At 50.7% G+C, this 20,497-nt stretch overlaps 1 protein-coding gene across 2 annotated transcripts in view; it reads left to right on the forward strand.

Moving 5' to 3' along the window:
* Window positions 1–20,497, forward strand: part of KIF11 (kinesin family member 11) — a 124,467-nt gene that overhangs the window by 38,090 nt on the left and 65,880 nt on the right. For both annotated transcript variants that reach the window (XM_075348569.1, XM_075348568.1), the window contains exons 5-9: window positions 1,205–1,283; window positions 2,087–2,272; window positions 2,364–2,488; window positions 10,059–10,149; window positions 11,100–11,342. In XM_075348569.1, coding sequence (XP_075204684.1) covers window positions 1,205–1,283; window positions 2,087–2,272; window positions 2,364–2,488; window positions 10,059–10,149; window positions 11,100–11,342 — 724 coding nt within the window. The remainder of the gene's footprint in view (window positions 1–1,204; window positions 1,284–2,086; window positions 2,273–2,363; window positions 2,489–10,058; window positions 10,150–11,099; window positions 11,343–20,497) is intronic.

The raw sequence follows: 20,497 nt of genomic DNA on the forward strand, positions 1-20,497 counted from the left end.
CTTTCGAGCCTATGAAGGAGGTTTCCCTTTCTCGTCTTTCACAGAAAGTGGCCTTTCTAGTGGCGGTCACGTCTCTTCGGAGAGTGTCCGAGCTGGCGGCGTTATCATGCAGATCTCCATTCCTGGTGTTTCACCAGGACAAGGTAGTTCTGCGTCCAATTCCAGAATTTCTTCCCAAGGTGGTATCTTCCTTTCATCTCAATCAAGATATCACTTTACCGTCTTTGTGTCCGCATCCAGTTCACCAATTTCAAAAGGGTTTGCATTTATTGGATCTGGTGAGAGCACTCAGGATCTACATTTCCCGCACGGCGCCTCTGCGCCACTCGGATGCACTCTTTGTCCTTGTCGCTGGTCAGCGTAAAGGGTCGCAAGCTTCCAAATCCACCCTTGCGAGGTGGATCAAGGAACCAATTCTTCACACCTACCGTTCTGCTGGGCTTCCGATTCCATCAGGACTGAAGGCCCATTCTACCAGAGCCGTGGGTGCGTCCTGGGCATTACGGCACCAGGCTACGGCTCAGCAGGTGTGCCAGGCGGCTACCTGGTCGAGTCTGCACACTTTTACCAAGCATTATCAGGTGCATACCTACGCTTCGGCGGATGCCGGCCTAGGTAGACAAGTCCTTCAGGCGGCGGTGGCTCACCTGTAGGAAAGGGCTGTTTGACGGCCCTATCACGAGGTATTCTTTTACCCACCCAGGGACTGCTTTTGGACGTCCCAATTGTCTGGGTCTCCCAATTAGGAGCGACAAAGAAGAAGGGAATTTTGTTTACTTACCGTAAATTCCTTTTCTTCTAGCTCCAATTGGGAGACCCAGCACCCGCCCTGTTTTCTTAGGAAGTTTGTTTTTTTCGGGTGCACATGTTGTTCATGTTGAACAGTTCAGTTCTCCGACGTTGTTTCTCGGGTTGAATTTGTCTTTAAAACAGTTATTGGCTTTCCTCCTTCTTGCTTTTGCACTAAAACTGAGGAGCCCGTGATCCCACGGGGGGGGTGTATAGCCAGAAGGGGAGGGGCCTTACACTTTTTAGTGTAATACTTTGTGTGGCCTTCGGAGGCAGTAGCTATACACCCAATTGTCTGGGTCTCCCAATTGGAGCTAGAAGAAAAGGAATTTACGGTAAGTAAACAAAATTCCCTTCTTCTGGACTAACTCATCGTTCCCTACTTTATTTTTTTTTTTTTTTTTTTTTTTTTTAGCTACGGTCAGACTGGCACAGGGAAAACCTTCACCATGGAAGGTGAAAGATCTGCTGATGAAGAGTTCACTTGGGAACAGGTATTCTGGTTTTTCCTTTTGCAAATTTTTAACTTTTTCTTTTGAAGGGCTACTCCACTACTGGACCATCCCAGCCTAATCATTACAGGATCCCAATTGAAATTAGTGTATACTCTCCAGCAGCGGCACGGTTCAAATAAAGATGGTTCCACTGCTCCCATTAGTGACGTGTCACTTGTCGGCCACAGCCTTTACTAATTCATCAGAATAAGCGTCCACCATAATGAAATATAGATAAACTGCAGCTAAAGACCGGGCGATAATTGGCTGCAGCCGGCATGTGGCACAATAAGTCATATCCCTTTCTGGGACCAGTGGAGCTGCTGCAGGAGCGGAGTAGTGACTGTTTATCTTAATTGGGGTCCTGAGTGATTAAAGCGACAGTTGTCCAGTAGTGGATAATCCGTTAGACATTAGTTTTAATTAGCAGTGCTGAAAAGACCTTTTTATGATAGTATTTTTGCACGCTAATTTTTAAAGCACTATGTATGCTGGAAAATGGAAGACAGAAGCGAGTATAAACCACTGCTGCCTTCCTCCCGATGGTTTCCAGCGCTAGGTTCGCACAGGACTAGACCTGCTGTTGCTAGGTTACAATTACATTAGTAATGCAAAGTATCCTGCAGCACCTGCTGTGAAAAGATGGTATCTGTCTTGTCGTTAAAGGTTTAATAAATGTTTGAACGCCTTTAGCTAAAAGTTGGGTCTTAACGAGGCCTAGGAACACTGAGAGCGCAGTATTGCAATGGTTCCCTTTTTTTTTTTTTTTTTTAATATTCATTATGTTCTTGTCTTCTGCTCAGGACCCGTTGGCCGGTATCATCCCTAGGACTCTTCACCAGATATTTGAGAAGCTCTCTGAGAACGGTACAGAGTTCTCCGTGAAGGTCTCTTTGCTGGAAATCTACAACGAGGAACTTTTTGATCTTCTCAGTCCCGCTCCCGATGTTGGAGAGAGGCTGCAGATGTTCGATGATCCCCGCAACAAAGTAATAACATAAATCTTTTTTTCCTGTAATATCTGTAGTATTAAAGTGCGAAAGGACGGAAATCTAATGCAGTAATGTCATTGTCTCACAGAGGGGAGTGATAATCAAGGGCCTGGAAGAAGTGACCGTCCACAACAAGGATGAAGTCTATCATATCTTGGAAAGAGGAGCTGCAAAGAGGACCACAGCATCCACCCTAATGAACGCCTACTCCAGGTATGTTTTGTTTTTTTTTTATTTATTTTTTATTTTTTTTTTGTAAAAACATAAAATACTATATAATTGTGGTTTTTAAATGTGTATATATTTTGTCCTCACAATTGTTTCAGTAGGGTTTCATGAATGTTGATCTATTTTCACTTCTTTGTATCGTTTTACATAGCAGATGGCAAGTAAACTGCTAGTTCTCTGCCTATACCTGTACACATCAATTGGCATTAAGAGAAGGGGTTAACACACTGCTGCCGTATAGGAGAAGACTTCAAAAGTTTAATAAAACAGTGATTTTATTTCTACGCGTTTCGGAGCTCAAGCTCCTTCCTCAGGAGAAACAGATGTTCGTTGGATTTTTTTAAAATTTTTCCTGAGCAAGGAGCTTGAGATCCGAAACGCATGGAAATCCCTGTTTTATTGAACTTTTGAAGTCTTTTCTTATACGGTAACAGTGTTAACCCTCTCTCTTCACAATCCCATTGGATAGGTCTCTTCCTATACCTGTGTGTATCAGTTCCTGTCAGTTTACTTGCCATCTGCTATGTAAAATGATACATAGAAGTTTCTCAGTTGATTGTCTGCCGCAGCCAGGAACCTCATACCTTGTGCTTCTACAGTAGTTGTGGTGAGGGTTTGTCACTGACCTTCCACCCGATCTGTTCCCAGGTAAGACCTCTATCCACACATTGTCTCCAGCTTCTACATCTTATACCTGTACATAGACAGACTTGTCGGTCCAGGGCAGTACGTTGGGAGCAGCCGCCGGGACCCACCTATACGACTCGTCTAAAGCGCAGCTCAGTCCCCGGTTATTGAACGGTTTATTACTCAATAGCATCATAATTTGAGTCAAACATTCCTGGCTGAGATAATGTAGATGGTGCCTCATACTTGCTGCCCAAACCGTTGGCTACATGTATCAGCTGTCAGATTATCTTTAAAGGGGCTGCCCACTACATTTACATTGATGGCCTATCCTTAGGATAGGCCATCAATGTCTGATCGTCCGGGGTCAGATACTGCACATCTACCGCCCATTCTAATCAATGGGAAGCAATATACAGTACCCAGCTGCGGCCACTATCAGATGAGGCATCTATGGAACGAAGCGCTGGCGGCGCCGAGAGCAGCTAATTAGCCGAGGTCCGACACCCTGCACCCCTTCTGATCAGGCATCGATGACCTATCCCAAAGACATCAAGGTTAAACTAGTGAACAACCTCTTGAATTTTGTAGCTAAGCCAGCCCCCTTCTATTTATGTAAGAGAAGAGCTGTGGCTGTTGGGTATGTGCAGACGGCAGCCTGTTCATTCACGGCTCCTTGTGGCAGGTAGTACTTGGTAGTTTGCACATCTGCACATAGATGCAGCCGTGTACATGCAGTAGGCTGGCTCTATCACAATGTGCTGGGGTTTCACTCTGAAGATTGAGCTGCTTCATTCAGAAGCCTTGGCGACAATTTTCATTTCTTTGTCGCTCCATTGGGAGACCCAGACAATTGGGTGTATAGCTATTGCCTCTGGAGGCCACACAAAGTATTACACTTAAAAGTGTAAGGCCCCTCCCCTTCTGGCTATACACCCCCAGTGGGATCACTGGCTCACCAGTTTTGTGCTTTGTGCGAAGGAGGCAACACATCCACGCATAGCTCCACTTTTTAGTCAGCAGCAGCTGCTGACTATGTCGGATGGAAGAAAAGAGGACACATATAGTGTCCCCAGCATGCTCCCTTCTCACCCCACTGTATGTCGGAGGTGTTTGTAAGGTTGAGGTACCCATTGCGGGTACGGCGGCAGGAGCCCACATGCTGATTCCTTCCCCATCCCTTTTTACAGGGCTCTGGGTGAAGTGGGATTTACCGGTCTCCAGGCACTGAGACCGTGCTCCATCTACAGCCCCTGGAGAAGATGCTGGATGGAGCGGAGTACATCAGGGACATGGCCCTGCTTCCTCAAGGTACTCTGTGTCCCCGTGCATTTGGCGCTCACACCGCAGCATGCTGGGTGTTGTAGTGCGCCGGGGGACATCAGCGCTGCGGCGCCTGTGCCATGGCCTCATTCAGCTTGCTGAAGCAGGCTCACTTATGGGAATTGGTCGCGCCGGCCGCTGGGACTGCGGCGCGGCTGGCACTTGTAGTGCGCCGGGGACTTCAGCGCGGCCTGCGCTTTTACGGCGGCCGCGCTGATAACTAGAGTCCCCGGCTTTTGCGGCCTGCTTCCGTTCGTTCCCGCCCCCAGACCTGCCAGTCAGGAGAGGGGCGGGACGCTGGCCACTTCTATGAATCGGTCGCGCCGGCCGCTGGAACTGCGGCGCGGCTGGCACTTGTGGTGCGCCGGGGACTTCAGCGCGGCCCGCGCTTTTACGGCGGCCGCGCTGTTAACTCGAGTCCCCGGCTTCTGGGCCTAGTCTCCCTTCGTTACCGCCCACAGCCCTGACAGTCAGGGTAGGGGCGTGACGCTGCATAGCACTGCAGCGCTGAGAGCTGGAGTATGTTTTGCATACTCCACCCCTCTCACTGTGTGCACTGTGAATCCGGATTCCCGCACTTTCTCAGGCACGCCCACGGCTTCCTTCTCTACAAGGACACCGGCAGCCATTAGTGTCAGTTTCTGTACGATACAGAGACAAGTGTGGAAGACCCTGGCATTCTGATAGTCACACAATCGCTGTAACAGGCGTTAAGCAGCACCTGTGGTGCTAACCCCACTAGTGCAGAAGTGCACTTATAGAGATGCTTGTACTATATACATTGCACTGTTTGGTCGCACGTTGTATATACCCTCCTGGATTATGCGGAGGAGTTATCAGCATATTCTCTGTGTAAAACAAAGGTGCAGAACCACATGTTTTTCTATACAGCTGGTACAGCATGTACGGCTATACGGCCGGCAGGTACATAGACTCCCATTGTATGCACTAATGGCCAGGAGATGAGGACGGTGTCTGCAGTATTTACTGACAGTTTTTCTGAGACTATGGCTATGATACTAGAAGCCTAGCAGTCCGGACATGTCTCTCACAATATGGGCACTGTTGAATCATTGATCCATGGCCCCCCTCAGTGTGACTAACAGCTCCGGGAATGTCACACGCATCCCAGAGTCACGGCTCTGCACGGACGTCAGTCCCAGACAGCCTAAGTGGGCTCGCTATGAGCGGCCTCGGTTTCATCAGGGTCCTAACAGAAGGACTCGCTGTGTAATGAGGCGGAAGTAGCGGCTCAGGATTCTGATCCTGAGACCGCTCTCAATCTGGATACACCTGATTGTGACGCCATAGTAAATAATCTTATAGCGTCCATCTATAGAATGTGGGTTATTTCTCACAGCTCCTCCAGTGGAGGAGTCAGCTTCACGTATTTTTCTGGACCACTCTGCCTTCAGAGAGGCAGTCCAGGAACACCACGCTTATCCAGATATGCGCTTCTCCAAACGGCTTAGGATACACGTTATCCCTGTCCCCTGACTTGGTCAAGGACTGGACCCAATGTCCCGAGCGGCATCCTCCAATCTCCAGGCTTGTAGCTAGATAGTTGCAGTGGGAGATGGAACTGCAAACTCAAAGATGCCACTGACAGACAGATGGATCTCTGGTCGAAAGCCATCCATGAGGCTGTCGGCGCACCGTTGGCTCCGGCATTCTCTCCCTTGGGGCACTCCAAGCTATTTCAGCTTGTCTTACACAGATTGACACGGTTACACGTACATCTGTGCCGCAGGTGGCATCCTTAACCTCTCAAATGTCTGCATTTGTTTCTTACGCGATTCAGGTTGTCCTGGACTCTGCGAACCGTGCGGCGGTAGCCTCCGCTACTCCGTGTTTTTAAGCAGAGCCTGGTCTGCTCGTTAAGTGAATGGCAGGCAGATTCTGCTTCCAAAAAAGGTTGCCTAACCAGTTGCCTTTTTCTGCTGACCGACTGTTTGGTGAGCGTTGGATGTAACCATCAAACAGTCCAGGGGTAAGGATTCATCCTTTCCTCAGCCCGGACACAACAAACCCCAACAGAGCAAGAGGCAGTCGGGGTTTTCGGCCTTTTCGAGGCTCGGGCAGGTCCCATTTTTCCTCGCCAATGTGGACTCAAAAGGATCAGAGGAGCTAAGATTCTTAGCGGGCTCAGTCTCGCCCAAAAAAGCGACAGTCTGAAAACCCGCTTCCAAGGCGGCTTCCTCATGACTTGCGGCCTCGGTCGGTAGCAGGCTCTCCCGCCTTGGCGATATTTAGCTGCCATAGGTCAATGACCATTGAGTGTGAGACATTCTGTCTCACGGGTACAGGATAGAGCTCACTTCTCGTCCTCCAACTCGATTCTTCAGAATTTCTCCACCTCCCGGCCGGGCCGCTGCTCTTCTGCAAACAGGGTGCACTCTATAGGCAGGAAGAGTGAGGACCCCCGTTCCTCTTCAGGAACAAGGTCACGGTTTTTACCCCAAATTCTTTGCGGTACCTATAACAACGGGCCGTTCCGTCCCGTTCTGGATCTAAAAATGCTCAGCAAGCTCGTGGACACCAGGCGGTTCCGGATGGAATTCCTCCGCCATGTCATCGCCTCAAGGTCCCAAGGATATTTCCTAGCATCATTAGGCATCAAGGATGCTTATCCACACGTGCCGATTGATCCAGAGCACTAGCGTTTCTACGCTTCGTTATAGGAGACGAACACCCTCTGTTCGTAGCTCTACCTTCCGGCTAGCGACAGTCCAACTGGTCTTCGCCAAGGTCAGGGCAGCAGTAGTCACAGTCCTGCACTCTCAGGGTCACTCTGTGGTCCCGTATTTAGACGATCTACTTGTCAAGGCACTCTCTTAGGAAACATGCCAACACTGCCCGAACGTTGCGCTGGAGACTCTCTAGAGTTTTGGGTGGATCATCAACTTTTTAAAGTCAGATCCGACCCCGACCCTATCGATAACATATCTAGGCATAGAGTTTCTTACTCTCTCAGCGATAGTGAAGCTGCCGCTAGACAAACAGCATTCACTACGGGCTGCAAGCTCTTCTTTAAGAACCAGTCGCACACATTGAGACGCCTCATGCACTTCCTACGTAAGATGGTAGCAATGGAGGCAGTTCCTTTCGCGCAGTTTTACTGCGTCCACTACAATGGGACATTCTCCGCCAATGGGACGAGGAGTCGACGTCCCTCAACAGGGTCGTCGTTCTTTCTCAGGCGGCCAAGGAATCTCTACGGTGGTGGCTTCTTCTCACCTCTTGGTCAAAAAGAAGGTCCTTCCTATCCCCGTCCTGGGCGATAGTTACGACAGACGCGAGTCTATCAGGGTGGGGAGCAGTTTTTCTCCACTACAGCGCTCAGGGTACGTGGACTCAGCAAAAGTCCACTCTCCAGATCAATGTTCTTGAACACAGAGCAGTGTATCTTGCCCTACAATCCTTCCAACAGCGGCTGGAAAGCAAGCATATCCGACTTCAGTCGGACAGCTCCACAGCGGTGGCATACATCAACCACCAAGGAAGAACGCGCAACCGGCAAGCCTTCCAGGAAGTCCGGCAGGTTCTGATGTGGGTGGAAGACACGGCATCCACCATATCCACAATTCACATCCCAAGTGTGGAAACTAGGAAGCTGACTTCCTAAGTCGCTGAGGTGTGGCCGAAAGAGTATGGTCTCCTCACCCGGACGGGTTTCAGGAGGTCTGGCGCCGCTGACAGAGGCCGGACGTCGATCTAATGGCGTCACGGCACAACAACAATGTGCCAGCTTCATGGCACGGTTTCACAATCATCGAGCTCTGGCGGCAAACGCCTTAGTTCAGCATTGGTCGCAGTTCCAGCTACCTTAGGTGCCACCTCTGGCATTGTTGCCCAGAGTACTGCGCTAGATCAAGACCGACTGCGGCCGCGCCATCCTCGTCGCTACAAATTGGCCGAGGATGTTGTGGTACTCGGTTCTGTGGTGCCTCACGGTAGGCTAACCGGGGGCACTACCAGACCAATCAGACTGGCTGTCTCAAGGGCCATTCTTCCATTTGAATTCTACGGCCCTCAACCGGATGGTGTGGCATTGAGTCCTGGAACCTAGTGTCGTCAGGATTACCTCAGGACGTGGTTGCCACCATGAGACAGGCTAGCATACCAACGTCCGCCAAGATTGACCACAGGACGTGGAAGATGTTCTTATCTCGGTGCTCGGCGCAGGGTGTTTCTCCCTGGCCGGTTGCATCGTCTATGTTTCCTTCCTTCCTGCAATCTAGGTAGGAAAATGGGTTGTCGCTCAGTTCCCTTTAGGGACAAGTCTCAGCGCTATCTGTATTTTTTCAGAAACGACGACTTCCTCAGGTACGCACGTTCCTACGGGGAGTTTGTCTTCTCAGCACTCCGTACAAGCGGCCGTTAGAGCCCTGAGATCTGAACAAGGTTCTAATTGCTCTCCAGATGCCGCCTTTCGAGCCTTTGAAGGATGTCTCCCTTCCCGTTTTTCACGGGAAGTGGCCTTCTAGTAACGGTCTCGTCTCTTAGGAGAGTTTCCGAGCTAGCAACGCTCTCATACAAACTCCCTTCCTGGTCCTTCACCAGGACAGGGTAGTTCTGCGTCCGGTTCCGGAATTTCTCCCTAAGGTGGTATCCCATTTTCATATCAATCAGGATATCACCTCACCTTCTTTGTGTCCTCGTCCAGTCCATCAATTTCAGAAAGATTTGCATCTGTTGGTTCTGGTGAGAGCACTCGGGTTCTACTTCCCGCATGGCGCTCCTGCGCCACCCGGATGCACTCTTTGTCCTTGTCGCTGGTCGGCGTAAACAGTCGCAAGCTTCCAGATCCACCCTTGCTCGGGGGCTCGAGGAACCAATTCTTGAAACCTACAGTTCTACTGGGCTTCTGGTTCTCTCAAGGCCGAAGGCCCATTCTACCAGAGCCGTGGGTGCATCCTGGGCATTACGGCACCAGGCTACGGCTCAGCAGGTGTGTCAGGCACCCACCTGGTCGAGTCTACTTACTTTTACCAAGCATTATCAGATGCATACCTGCGCTTCGGCAGACGCCAGCCTAGGTAGATAAGTCATTCAGGCGGCGGTTGGCCACCTGTAGGAGAGGGCCGTTTGACGGCCCTATCATGAGGTATTCTTTTACCCACCCAGGGATTGCTTTTGGACATCCCAATTGTCTGGGTCTCCCAATGGAGCGACAAAGAAGAAGGGAATTTTGTTTACTTACCGTAAATTCCTTTTCTTCTAGCTCCAATTGGGAGACCCAGCACCCGCCCTGTTTTCTCGGGGTTTTTCTGTTTTTTCGGGTACACATGTTGTTCATGTGGTATGGTTCAGTTCTCCGATGTTTCCTCGGATTGAATTGGTCTTTAAACCAGTTATTGGCTTTCCTCCTTCTTGCTTTGGCACTAAAACTGGTGAGCCAGTGATCCCACTGGGGGTGTATAGCCAGAAGGGGAGGGGCCTTACACTTTTTAGTGTAATACTTTGTGTGGCCTCCAGAGGCAATAGCTATACACCCAATTGTCTGGGTCTCCCAATTGGAGCTAGAAGAAAAGGAATTTACGGTAAGTAAACAAAATTCCCTTCTTTGGCAGGAATTAATTGTTTTCAATGTTTCCCTCCACAGTCGTTCCCATTCAGTGTTTTCCGTCACCATCCACATGAAGGAAACTACAGTTGATGGAGAAGAGCTGGTGAAAATTGGAAAACTTAATTTGGTAAGATTACCATACTCTTCTGACTATAGAAGACTCTCTTTTTTTTTTTTTTTTTTTATCAAGATAACCTCTTGCTAAAACTTGTGCATCTCCTAGTTCTCTGTTCGTAAGTCCACTTTCACACTGTTAGTCTCCCCGTTTGGTGGACCCTTTGGAACTTCCATCCGAACGACCTGCAAAACTGGTTTTGGACTTATGCACCGATGGGGCCATTGGCTGTAATGATGCAGACAGTCACCCTGTGCTCTGTCATGCACCATTTTTGGGAATATAAGCTTACTGGAGTCGGACACTACACCCGGATCTAGTAGACTCTGTCTGGGTGTCCGCCTCCAATTGGCGTATACTCCTAAAAATGGTGCACGACAGAGCACACAGTGACTGTCTGCACCATTATAGTCAATGGCCCAGTCAGCGCATACTTCTGACACAGCGTTTTGCATGGCATTTGGACAGGACCTCTTATCGGAGATCAGAACGCAGTGTGAAAGCAGCCTAAGCTCAGCAGTGCTGAGATAACTGTGTGGCTGCCTGTGTGGCTGCCTGTGTGGCTGCCTGTGTGGCTGCCTGTGTGGCTGCCTGTGTGGCTGCCTGTCCTCAAAGTATAATGATGTAAAATATTTTTATGCCATTATTGCTACAATATAATTCAACACTGAAATGCTGCTGTAAGGGAATTCTCTTTAAAAGAAAGGGGGAAAAAAAATCTGTTTTGGGAAAGGGATTTTCATAAGCGTTATGTACCCATCCAAACCCCTGATACTTCTCTAGTGGTCTCTGCCTGGATCAGGTGTGATTCTATACAATCAGTCACCTGACCCTGCAGCCACTCACTGACCTCAAAGGTTAGGAGGTTGACTGCAGACCATCTCACACCCATCATTGCTAGGCCCTTGTGGAATGAATTTTGTCTTTAGCACCAGTTAACGATTTCTTCTTTTCTCCCATAGGTGGATCTTGCTGGCAGTGAGAACATCGGCCGCTCCGGAGCTGTAGACAAGAGGGCCCGTGAGGCTGGGAACATTAACCAGTCCCTTCTGACACTGGGTAGAGTGATCACCGCTCTGGTGGAGAGAGCTCCACACATCCCATACCGGGAGTCTAAGCTAACCCGGATCCTGCAGGACTCTCTAGGAGGGAGGACCAAGACCTCCATTATTGCTACAGTCTCTCCAGCCTCCATTAATTTAGAGGTAACTTATGCTCTGGTTTAACCCTACATTTTAACTATTTGTCAATCAGAGCCACTGCATATAATATATTAGAGGGAACGGATAGTAAGGCGGGAATACCTGAATGAATAACTTGCCAAATTAACAATTTAGCTTGTAGTCCATATCCATGGAGATGTATGACTCTGCCTCATAGCTGTATATAGGAAACGGGGGGGGGGTATAGTTGTTAATATGGGGCACAAGTTTAAGGCTGGCTGTACACTTTGGATACCTGATTGCAAATAGACAGCTGTTGGTGTTATCACCCCTCTCTTCTTCAGCGCTCTATTGGGAGACCCAGACGATTGACGATTGGGGTATAGCTACTGCCTCCGGAGGCCACACAAAGCACTACACCAAAAAGTGCAAGGCCCCTCCCCTTCTGGCTATACCCCCCCGTGGTATCACGGGTTCTCCAGTTTTCAAGCTTTGTGCGAAGGAGGTCAGACATCCATACATAGCTCCACAGATTTTAGTCAGCAGTAGCTGCTGACTATTTCGGATGGAAGAAAAGAGGGCCCATATAGGGCCCCCAGCATGCTCCCGTCTCACCCGTGGATGGTGTTGTACGGTTGAGGTACCTATTGCTGGTACAGAGGCTGGAGCCCCACATGCTGCTTTCCTTCCACATCCCCTTGTAGGGCTCTGTGGAAGTGGGATCCTGCCGGCTTCTAAGCTCTGACGCCGGGCTCCATCCACAGACCCAGTTGAACCTGATGGATATGGAGCAGGAGTACAATCAGGGACATGGCCCTGCATCATACAGGTACTCTGTGTCCCCGGCAGGCACAGACACACTCCGGGCTGGCTGGGTGTTGTAGTGCGCCGGGGACCGTAACGTTGGAGTTAGTGTTCCTACAGTTTACTGGGGGACTTTGTGTTGTGGGAACGCAGCGCCGACCCCCACTGGATCGGGCGGCGCTGCTGTGACTTGTGGTGCGCCGGGGACACGCCGACCGCGCTTTTACGGCGGCGGCGTTTATAACTTTAGTCCCCGGCTTTTTGCGGCCTAGCTCCGCTTCGTTCCCGCCCCCACCCTGTCAATCAGGGTAGGGGAGAGACGCTGTTTCGCAGCAGCGACGAGGGCTGGAGCCTGATTTACATGCTCCAGCCCTCTCACTAGGCACAGAGGGAAGCAGGCTTCCCGCTCTTAGCCAGGAACGCCCAGGGCCCGCCCCCCCTCCTCTCCCAGGACGCCGGCAGCCATTACATGCAGTCTGGCTGGAGGAAGGACGCAAGGCTCTGGGAGACCTGGACTAGGGGGCTTTCGGCGACCACACACCCGCTCTTAAGCGGGCGGTAAGCGGCATTTCAGCTGGCCCCTCTAGTGCCTCAGTGTGTATTGGTGTACTGTGTCACCAGATATATATATTTATTTATTTCTTGCACTGTGAGGTCGCTTCCTGGCTGGATACCCAGATCGCTCTGAGGAAGCAGCAACATGTCATCCACAAAACGCAAGGCTGCCAAGGCTAGGGCTGTGTACACTGCGTGTGCTGCATGTGGGGCTGCTCTACCAGCAGGCTTCGATGACCCCCATTGTGTGCAATGCTCCGATCCGGTGCTGCTTCGCCAGCCGGAGTCCGGAGAGGTAGTGACCCAGGCTGAGACGCTTGTAAGTTCTGCCCCGGCGCCAGGGACAGACTTTGCAGTTTTTGCTGATAGTCACAGACATTCTATGACAAAAATCCTTGAAACTTTGCAATCCATGTCTGGGGCTCAGTCTTTGGACTCGGCGAGGTCTCTGTCCTCTGGCCCCCCTCAGCTGGATCCAATCCAGACTACAAGGGGGTCCCCGGCTTCACAAGCTGAGGATTATGACTCAGATGATAGCCCCAGCCACCCTAAGCGAGCTCGCTGGGAAAGACCCTCAACGTCATCACACTGCTCAGGGTCTCAGCGCAATCAGTCTCCCTGTGAGGTGTCTGAAGAGAGTGATCAGGAATCCACTCCTGGAACCCCTCTCAACCTGGATACCCCTGATGGGGACGCCATGGTAAACGACCTCATCTCAGCCATCAATAGGCTGTTAGATATTTCTCCCCCAGCCCCTTCAGCAGAAGAGGCAGCTGCAGAGCAGGAGAAGTTTCGTTTCCTCTATCCCAAGCGTAAATTGAGTGCTTTGTTGGATCACTCTGACTTCAGAGAATCAATCCAGAAACACGACGCTCACCCAGAAAGACGTTTCTCTAAACGTTCTAGGGATACACGTTATCCTTTCCCCCCTGATGTGGTCAAGCGCTGGACCCAGTGTCCAAAGGTAGACCCCCCGATTTCCAAACTTGCAGCTAGATCCATAGTTGCAGTGGAGGATGGCGCTTCACTTAAAGATGCCAATGACAGACAGATGGACCTTTGGTTAAAATCTGTCTATGAAGCTATCGGCGCGTCGTTTGCTCCGGCATTCGCAGCCGTATGGGCTCTCCAGGCTATTTCAGCTGGTTTAGCAAAAGTGGATGCTATCATACATCCAGCAGTGCCACAAGTGGCGTCCCTTACCTCGCAGATGTCTGCGTTTGCGTCTTACGCTATCAATGCGGTCCTAGAATCTACCAGCCGCACCTCAATGGCGTCCGCCAATTCGGTAGTTTTGCGCAGAGCCTTGTGGTTAAGGGACTGGAAGGCAGATGCTGGTTCCAAAAAATGTTTAACCAGCTTGCCTTTATCTAGAGATAGACTGTTTGGCGAGCCATTGGCTGACATCATTAAGCAGTCCAAGGGTAAAGACTCTTCTTTACCCCAGCCCAGAACAAGCAAACCTCAGCAGAAAAAGTGGCAGCAGAGGTTTCAGTCCTTTCGAGGTTCGGGCAAGACACCATTTACCTCGTCCAAAGGGTCTCAGAGGACGCAAAGAAACTCAGATTCCTGGCGGGCTCACGCACGCCCCAAGAAAGCAAATGGAGGAACCGCTTCCAAAGCGGCTACCTCATGACTTCCAGCCCCCTCCCGCCGAATCTCCGGTCGGGGGCAGGCTCTCCCGCTTTTGCGACATTTGGCTGTCACAGGTCAAGGACCGGTGGGTGACAGACATTTTGTCTCGCGGGTACAGAATCGAGTTCAGTTCTCGTCCTCCAGCCCGATTCTTCAGAACCTCCCCACATCCAGACCGAGCAGATGCTCTGCGGCAGGCGGTGGACTCCCTAAGAGCGGAAGGAGTAGTGATCCCTGTCCCTCCTCAGGAACAGGGTCGAGGGTTTTACTCCAATCTCTTTGTGGTTCCAAAAAAGGACGGCTCATTCCGTCCTGTTCTGGACCTAAAACTGCTCAACAAACATGTGCACGCCAGGCGGTTCCGGATGGAAACCCTACGATCTGTCATTGCCTCAATGTCTCGAGGAGACTTCCTTGCCTCAATAGACATCAAAGATGCTTATCTCCACGTGCCAATTGCTACAGAGCACCAACGTTTTCTACGTTTTGTGATAGGAGACGACCATCTTCAGTTCGTAGCTCTGCCATTCGGTCTGGCGACAGCCCCACGGGTCTTCACCAAGGTCATGGCGGCAGTGGTAGCAGTCTTGCACTCTCAGGGACACTCGGTGATCCCTTACCTAGACGATCTACTGGTCAAGGCACCCTCTCAAGAGACATGCCAACTCAGCCTGAATGCTACGCTGGAGACTCTACAGTCTTTCGGATGGATCATCAACTTTCCAAAGTCGATCCTGTCACCGACCCAATCACTCACGTATCTTGGCATGGAGTTCCATACTCTAGCAGCGATAGTGAAGCTTCCGCTGAACAAACAGCGATCACTACAAACAGGGGTGCAATCTCTCCTTCAGGGTCAGTCGCACCCCTTGCGGCGCCTCATGCACTTCCTAGGGAAGATGGTGGCAGCCATGGAAGCAGTTCCATTTGCGCAGTTTCATCTGCGCCCACTTCAATGGGACATTCTCCGCCAATGGGACGGAAAGTCAACGTCACTAGACAGGAAAGTCTCCCTTTCCCAGACGGCCAAGGACTCTCTACAATGGTGGCTCCTTCCCACCTCATTGTCTCAGGGAAGATCCTTCCTGCCCCCATCCTGGGCAGTGGTCACGACAGATGCGAGTCTGTCAGGGTGGGGAGCAGTGTTTCTCCACCACAGGACTCAGGGAACGTGGACTCCGCAGGAGTCCACCCTTCAGATCAATGTTCTGGAAATCAGGGCAGTGTATCTTGCCCTACTAGCCTTCCAACAGTGGCTGGAAGGAAAGCAGATCCGAATCCAGTCGGACAACTCCACAGCGGTGGCATACATCAACCACCAAGGAGGGACGCGCAGTCGGCAAGCCTTCCAAGAAGTCCGGCGCATTCTAATGTGGGTGGAAGACACAGCATCCACCATATCCGCGGTTCACATCCCAGGCGTTGAAAACTGGGAAGCAGACTTCCTCAGTCGCCAGGGCATGGACGCAGGGGAATGGTCCCTTCACCCGGACGCGTTTCAGGAAATCTGTCGCCGCTGGGGAGTGCCGGACGTCGACCTAATGGCGTCCCGGCACAACAACAAGGTCCCGGCATTTATGGCGAGGTCGCGCGATCAAAGAGCTCTGGCGGCAGACGCCTTAGTACAAGATTGGTCGCAGTTCCGGCTCCCATACGTATTCCCGCCTCTGGCACTCTTGCCCAGAGTCTTACGCAAGATCAGATCCGATTGCAGCCGCGTCATACTCGTCGCCCCAGACTGGCCGAGGAGATCGTGGTATCCGGATCTGTGGCATCTCACGGTCGGCCGACCGTGGTCACTTCCAGACAGACCAGACTTACTGTCCCAATGGCCGTTTTTCCATCAGAATTCTGCGGCCCTGAACCTGACTGTGTGGCCATTGAGTCCTGGATCCTAGCGTCTGCAGGATTATCCCAAGGAGTTGTAGCCACAATGAGACAGGCTAGAAAGTCTACTTCTGCTAAGATCTACCACAGAACGTGGAAGATTTTCTTATCCTGGTGTTCCGCTCAGGGAGTGTCTCCCTGGCCATTTGCATTGCCCACTTTTCTTTCTTTCCTGCAATCGGGGTTAGAAAAGGGCTTGTCGCTCAGCTCCCTTAAAGGGCAAGTATCGGCAGTATCCGTGTTTTTTCAGAAGCGTCTAGCACGTCTTCCTAAGGTGCGCACGTTCCTGCAGGGGGTCTGTCATATTGTGCCCCCGTACAGGCGGCCGTTAGATCCATGGGATCTGAACAGGGTACTAGTTGCTCTCCAGAAGCCGCCTTTCGAGCCTCTGAAGGAAGTTTCCTTTTCTCGCCTGTCACAGAAAGTGGCGTTTCTTGTTGCGATCACATCGCTTCGGCGAGTGTCGGAGCTGGCAGCTCTGTCATCCAAGGCTCCCTTCCTGGTGTTCCACCAGGACAAGGTAGTGCTGCGCCCCATTCCGGAGTTTCTCCCTAAGGTCGTCTCCTCGTTTCATCTTAATCAGGATATATCCTTGCCTTCCTTTTGTCCTCATCCGGTTCACCGGTATGAAAAGGACTTACGTTTGCTGGATCTGGTGAGAGCACTCAGAATCTACATTTCCCGCACGGCGCCCATGCGCCGTTCCGATGCACTTTTTGTCCTTGTCGCTGGTCCGCGCAAGGGGTTGCAGGCTTCTAAAGCCACCCTGGCTCGATGGATCAAAGAACCAATTCTAGAGGCCTACCGTTCTGCGGGGCTTCCGGTTCCTTCAGGGCTAAAAGCCCACTCAACCAGAGCCGTGGGTGCGTCCTGGGCATTACGACACCAGGCTTCGGCTCAACAAGTGTGCCAGGCAGCTACCTGGTCGAGTCTGCACACTTTCACCAAGCATTATCAGGTGCATACCTATGCTTCGGCGGATGCCAGCTTAGGTAGAAGAGTCCTGCAGGCGGCAGTGACACCCCCGTAGGGGAGGGCTGTTTTGCAGCTCTAACATGAGGTATTTCTTTACCCACCCAGGGACAGCTTTTGGACGTCCCAATCGTCTGGGTCTCCCAATAGAGCGCTGAAGAAGAAGGGAATTTTGTTACTTACCGTAAATTCCTTTTCTTCTAGCTCTTATTGGGAGACCCAGCACCCGCCCTGTTGTCCTTCGGGATTTTTTTGTGGTTTGCGGGCAGGGCTGTGGAGTCGGAGTCGTGGAGTCGGAGTCGGTATAAAATGCACCGACTCCGACTCCTAAAATATATAATAAATTGGGGACAGGAGTGCAATGCAGAATGTGCTGAATATTTTACTAAATAACAACATTTAGTATAATGCTTATATTTAAGTGAAAAATTTATTGTAGTACAATGTGAACATCAGACATTTAATTGTTTTTATGATACAATAATCAAGATATTTGGATAGAACATAAAATATTTATTGGAATACAACTTTAGAACACAAAAAAACTAATAAATTGTAAATATGTAATATATATAATATATATATATACAGTGTATATACACACACACAAGATATATATGTAATCTACTGTATATTACATAGTGTATTACATATTTACAATTTATTACAGTTTTTTGTGTTCTAAAGTTGTATTCCAATAAATATATTTTATGTTCTATCCAAATATCTTGATTATTGTATCATAAAAATTATTAAATGTCTGATGTTCACATACACATATTCATGTACTACAATAAATTTTTCACCTAACTATAAGCAATATATGTAGGAGTCGGAGTCGGAGCCGGAGTCTGAGTCGGTGCAAGAGAATTTGAGGAGTCTGAGTCGGAGTCGAAGGTTTGGCTTACCGACTCCACAGCCCTGTTTGCGGGTACACATGTTGTTCATGTTGAACGGTTTTTCAGTTCTCCGATGTTACTCGGAGTTAATTTGTTTAAACCAGTTATTGGCTTTCCTCCTTCTTGCTTTGGCACTAAAACTGGAGAACCCGTGATACCACGGGGGGGTATAGCCAGAAGGGGAGGGGCCTTGCACTTTTTGGTGTAGTGCTTTGTGTGGCCTCCGGAGGCAGTAGCTATACCCCAATCGTCAATCGTCTGGGTCTCCCAATAAGAGCTAGAAGAAAAGGAATTTACGGTAAGTAACAAAATTCCCTTCTTCCCCTATACATATGCATGCTCCTCTCTACCAAGAGAACACGTGTTCCCTATGTAAGCGGCTAATAATCTATAGTGATTGCAGATGTCTCTCTGAAAAATGAAAGGATCGGGCATATTGAAATCCAACATGCCCGATCCTTTTCTTCCAACTGCCAATATGCTGTAACAGCCGTCTTCAGCCGAATCAATTTCTCATGCTTTACGTCCTAGTTGGACGACCTGTTTCAGCAGGGTTGTATAATTGTAGTCTTTCTTTGTCGCTCCATTGGGAGACCCAGACAATTGGGTGTATAGCTTCTGCCTCCGGAGGCCACACAAAGTATTACACTTTAAAAAGTGTAACCCCTCCCCTCTGCCTATACACCCTCCCGTGCATCACGGGCTCCTCAGTTTTATGCTTTGTGTGGAAGGAGGCACACATCCACTCATGCATCCCATTTTAGTCAGCAGCAGCTGCTGATTTTATCGGTTGGAAGAAAAGAGGGCCCCCACAGGGCCCCCGGCATGCTCCCTTCTCACCCCACTAAGTCGGCGGTGCTGTCAAGGTTGAGGTACCCATTGCGGGTACACAGGCTGGAGCCACATGCCGTTTTCCTTCACCATCCCTTAGAGGCTCTGGGAGAAGTGGGATCCTGACCGGTCATCCATTCACTGGGACCGGGCTCCCTCCGCAGCCCCTGTGGGAATCTGCCGGACAGGAGACTGAGTATCATCAGGGACAGGGCCCTGCATCTACAGGTACTCTGTGTCCCCATGGGGACGGTGCATGGAGCGCTTGTTTCACAGACGCTGCAGCAGCTGCTGGTTTGTGAAGACCGGGACTTCCGCGCCGACCGCGCCTGTTTGTCGGCCGCGGTATTAAATTTAGTCCCCGGCTTCATTGCGGCCTAGTACCATAACTCCCGCCCCCGGGCCTGCCAGTCAGGGGTAAGGGCGGGACGGTCGACCTGACGTCGGCAGTGAGGGCTGGAGCATACCTTAGGTTTCCTCCCCCCCCTCACTGATCACTGTGGGGCCCCAGATTCCCGCACTTTACTTGTCGCCGCCCACGGCTCCCTTCTCCCCTGAGAGCTCCGGCAGCCATTTTTACACACATTCTGCCGGTGGAGGATTTCAGGAACGAGCTCTGCAGCTCTGGGAGACCTAAGGCAGGGAATCTGGTGGACACACACCGCTTTGGGCGGTCGGTTAGCCACGCTGGTCCCCCTAGGGTGCCTGAGTGAGTGTGAGTGTGAGTGTGAGTGTGAGTGTGAGTGTGAGTGTGAGTGTGAGTGTGAGTGTGAGTGTGAGTGTGAGTGTGAGTGTGAGTGTGAGTGTGAGTGTGAGTGTGAGTGTGAGTGTGAGTGTGAGTGTGAGTGTGAGTGTGAGTGTGTATGTGTGTATGTGTGTATGTGTGTATGTGTGTATGTGTGTATGTGTGTATGTGTGTATGTGTGTATGTGTGTATGTGTGTATGTGTGTATGTGTGTATGTGTGTATGTGTGTATGTGTGTATGTATATATATGTGTATATATTTTCTCTGTTCGGCCGGGTTGTTTTGCTTTTGGCTATATACCCTCAGTGATCACTCTCCTAGGAGACAACAGCATGTCGTCCACAGGGAGCAAGGGCGCTAAGGCAAAGGGTTTTTTCTTCGGCGCTCCATTGGGAGACCCAGACGATTGGTGTATAGCACTGCCTCCGGAGGCCACACAAAGCATTACACTAAAAAGTGTAAGGCCCCTCCCCTTCTGGCTATACACCCCCAGTGGGATCACTGGCTCACCAGTTTTCTGCTTTGTGCGAAGGAGGTCAGACATCCACGCATAGCTCCACTGTTTAGTCAGCAGTAGCTGCTGACTCTATCGGATGGAAGAAAAGAGGGCCCATATAGGGCCCCCAGCATGCTCCCTTCTCACCCCACTTGCGGTTTGTAAGGTTGAGGTACCCATTGCGGGTACGGAGGCTGGAGCCCACATGCTGCTTTCCTTCCCCATCCCCCTGAGGGGCTCTGTGGAAGTGGGATCTTACCGGCCCCCAAACCCTGAGGCCGAGCTCCATCCACAGACCCAGAGACCCTGCTGGAGGAGCTGAGTACAGTCAGGGACAAGGCCCTGCAACGTTCAGGTACTCTGTGTCCCCGC

This window comes from Anomaloglossus baeobatrachus, chromosome 5 (genome assembly GCF_048569485.1).
Source record: "Anomaloglossus baeobatrachus isolate aAnoBae1 chromosome 5, aAnoBae1.hap1, whole genome shotgun sequence".
NCBI classification, from domain to species: domain Eukaryota; kingdom Metazoa; phylum Chordata; class Amphibia; order Anura; family Aromobatidae; genus Anomaloglossus; species Anomaloglossus baeobatrachus.